This window comes from Mus pahari, chromosome 16 (assembly GCF_900095145.1).
Source record: "Mus pahari chromosome 16, PAHARI_EIJ_v1.1, whole genome shotgun sequence".
NCBI lineage: Eukaryota > Metazoa > Chordata > Mammalia > Rodentia > Muridae > Mus > Mus pahari.
Genome location: NC_034605.1, coordinates 30,895,271 through 30,899,380, shown reverse-complemented (window position 1 = coordinate 30,899,380; position 4,110 = coordinate 30,895,271). Strand labels below are relative to the sequence as shown.

General features: G+C 33.2%; 1 protein-coding gene across 1 annotated transcript in view; it reads right to left on the bottom strand.

Moving 5' to 3' along the window:
* Positions 1-857: 857 nt before the first annotated feature.
* Positions 858-4,110, bottom strand: part of LOC110334297 (prolactin-3D1-like) — a 5,942-nt gene continuing 2,689 nt past the window's right edge. The window contains exons 3-4 of the mRNA XM_021216124.1: positions 2,209-2,388; positions 858-1,055 (exon numbers count right to left, since the gene is read on the bottom strand). Of these exons, the coding sequence (XP_021071783.1) occupies positions 858-1,055; positions 2,209-2,388 (378 nt within the window). The remainder of the gene's footprint in view (positions 1,056-2,208; positions 2,389-4,110) is intronic.

Below are 4,110 nucleotides of genomic sequence, written 5' to 3'. Positions count from 1 at the left end.
ACTATCCCATGATGTTTTCTCACATTAAGGTTTGAGGACACTAGTGTGTCCAGAATAGAAACACCTCATTTTCATTGCAACCTAGTCACTAAAACTCTTTAATTATCAAATTTAATTTCTCACAAATTTTTCATTTACTGTTGTTTTTAAGAAATTCACAGACATAAATAAGCAGAAAGGAGATAGTGCAGAAACATCAATAATATATAAATTCAGTCTTCACTGCTATGAAACCTTAAAATCTGGAGGATGAACAGAGAGTATCAAATACCCTGGATATGACATGAAGTGTTGACAGGACCACATAAATCTAAGCATGTGGATTCTTTCTAAGCTGACCTTGAGGATGATCAAGGTGGCAGATGGGCTGGAGAAATACATATATGTTTCATACTTCTTCCCTCATATATTGTGGAATGTTTAAATTAATTGTAGTTAGGGATAGTTTAATAGTATTGAACTTATTTTTTATTAGACTAAAAGTTTGTTCACAAAATGTTTTTTAAATAAACTACCTCAGATGTATCTACCTTCTTGATAAAACAGAGCTGATGAATAGTGACAATCTCTTTCTTTGGTTTTATTGTCTACCTCCATTTACTGTGATCTAAAATAGCTAATGTGACTGTCAATCTTGAGAATGTTACATACATAATCAACATAGCCTGGGTCCAAATGATATTAAAGAGAAACAAGACACTTTCCTTAAATTTCACATTGATTCAGATATTTCTAAATAATTGTATTTTATTTTATGACAAAAATTCCATTATAGCTCTGCATAACTGAGTGGGAGGGGAGCATTACAAGTCTGGTTCAACAAAGACCATGGGGGCAGGGCTTCGCAGGGTGTTCACTCAACATTCATTCTTAAAGATAACTCTGCACCTCAAGACTTTGATATAACTGTCCATCTTATGGATGTCCCTTTTAATACAGCGGCACAGATTAAAAATGGCAAAAAGATGAGTGTCTTCGTTAGGTGACTGCAATTCTTCGAGNCCAGACCAGGCAGGATAGTCAAAATTTTCATTTTCTTCAACGTTAACCTGAGTCTAAACATCAAATGGAATGATATTATTGACATTATTACCCCTTCTCTCTCTCTCTCTCTCTCTCTCTCTCTCTCTCTCTCTCTCTCTCTTGTGTGTGTATGTGTGTGTGTGTGGTATGTGTGTGTGTGTGTGTGCATAGTTCATTTTTTTTGTAGTATTAAATCACAAGATTTAGATGTCAGCACTTAATTTTGTATAAATTTTCACTTTGGCTTTTACCTTGATTTTTGAGACAGATACTCTTACTATTATCTGGCTCTAATCTCCAATCTGCTTAAATCTGATTCCATAGTCTAAGTGTTATGAAGTGAAAACACCACATCACTTCTGAAATAAAAATCTGGAACTAGCAAGTCCTCACACATTCCTGAAAGGCATGAGACGTGAGACGTCTCCCAGGGCATATTCCTTGTAAATTTATAAATAATATTTACAAGAAAATAGGGACTTTAAGTTTTTGGTGAGAAACCATGGAATTTTAATATAAAGGACTTAAACAGAATCTGGAGGCAGGCATACATATTTTCTGATATGCCACTGATCTCATATAAGGTATATCTTTATACAAGTAAACAGATGGTGATAAGCAAGTGGCTATTTGGCAATATCTATCTATCTATCTATCTATCTATCTATCTATCTATCTATCTATCTGTCTCATATATATGCATAACCTTCTCACGTCCTTTTGTAAAATTCCATATTTAATTCAAGATATATGCATATATACATATATACAAATATATTGAATTATGTGTGTGTGTGTGTGTTTGTGAGTTTTTGTCCTTTATACTATATTAGTTATGGAAGAGTGTCTTGAAGCTTTTCTTCTTTTCAAACACATCTATTCTATATTTTGTGTACTTTATTGAAATTTTCCATATGAAAAATATATTTCACTAAATGTGTTAATGTATAAGCAATACAGAAAATGATTGCCATAAGATCTTCTGAATTGGGCAAGAGTCCCCACCCCATCTAGGAAAGAAACATTCCAAATTACTCTGAGGCACAGCAGTTCTGTGGAGATTAATGTTCTGTGGACTTCTTATTAAATATCCTTGGATTTGAGCATTTCAAAATTCTTTTTACATTGTACCATTAACCACTTGCGTACATAGCATCAACAAAGACACTCATAAAAACAACTCACCCTGTTGTATATTGTCTGAAGTCCNTCCAGAATTAACAGGTTTCTGTCCTTCACATCAGCAGCTTTTTTCCTCATATTCTCAGAAGCTCCTGGAAGAGCGGTCAGTGCAGACACCAGGTGTTTCAGAGGTTCTTTCCAGGAAACAGAAACATTGATCATTGCTTTCAGAAGGTCTTCAGTCTAAGAAAACATCATTGAACATCACGTTAAACTAGGTGACATAGAGATGAACAGTTAGACACCAGTTTTTTCTCACACAGGAGGAAAACAGCAGTATATTTTATTAAAAATAATGTGTTAATGGTTTCACTGTTTACAAATACCTTATACCATATAAATGTGGTGTAATGAATGTTTTCAGCTCCTGAATTCTACTTTGTTAAGTAAAACTAAGTAGGTCTTAATAATTCCTTCAAAATGATGATAATTTGTGTTTCTGTACATTATATTATGTGTCCTNATTAAACCTCTTCTCTTAGATTGCTTCCCCATCTATGAGAAAACAAGGTCTATAGGGCTTAGTAGGTATCTAGAAACATAACTCTCATAACATAGATGGTAACACTATCAGAAGCTAGAGGCTCAAATAATTTCTCAGCCAAATTGGTTTCACATATTCTAGACACATCTACATAGAATATGAAAACATGATCACTGAAAAAAATTGTTTTCAAAATTTTATTTTTATAGGTATATTCCTGATTTCCACCCTTCAGCTCTGGTGAAGTTATATATTGACATGTGCAGAAGAAAATCTATTACAGAGAATTAATAAATTCCAGGTATGAGTAGAAATCAGAATGGAATTTTGACCAAATTAGTGTTCATGTAGTTCCAAAGTAATACAAAATAAAATGATTTTTGTTAAATTTTTCTATGAGGAATCCTAGAGATTTCAAAAATAAAGACCAGAGCGAAATGCCACCAGAATTTCAAAAAATATTTACATTTACGAAGGAAATGGACAAGTAAATGCTGATAACAAACGATGTTAGAAGAATTCGACAATAATGATTAAGAGTGAATTCATGATATAAAAGAAATTTAACGTAAATTCTTACTTGGCAAGCAAGGGAAATTACTTTTGGAGACACTAATTATAGTCTTCTCAAAAAAGTGTGAAATTGTTTGTTATCATTAAATGTTTTTGTGTCAAGAGAATGCTACATGTATTGTCTAGAAAAGTGTGTACAAATGGTTTCCTCCATTTCTATTTCTTTTACTTTTCTGTATATAGCAAATTTATTTTTGAGAGTATGTTGTTTATGTTATTTGTTTTAGTAATATAAGTATGACTAGAGAATAGATTGTATGTGAGGTGAATCTATGTATTAAATTTATGTAAATAAAACTCCAATATTTATGATCAAAGGGAAGAGATCATGACCCATGTACATTAGATCTTCTTCAGAGTTAGGAAGACCTGATCAAAATGGAAGTCACCCGGAGGAGCATGAGACAGCCTACACAGGAGGCTATAGGAAGCTGATTTACAGGTAAGATACANGAGAAGGCAGACCAGTCAGAAAAGACTGTACAAATAATGAAGGAACAGAAGTAGGTCCTGGAGAGTTTAGAAATTTAGGAAGAAAGGACACAAGTGCTGCCAGCAGAAGGTCATTTAGTGTCATACCACAAACACAACTGGANTTGTATTTATCTTATATGTATATAAATACATTCAAGAATGAGTTTTCAGTTGAGGGAAGGACTTCTCAGGGGACAAACAGAAGGTTAATGTGAAACTGGCTTCTATCTGGATAGTTACAACTAGGAAAAATGTGAATTGGCAGTCATCTGAGTTAGTGCTAAGGTTATCAACTATATGATNTCATTATTCCACCTTAATCTATTAATTCTGAGATTATCACACCTCTTAGGAGCTTAATATTCATATATACA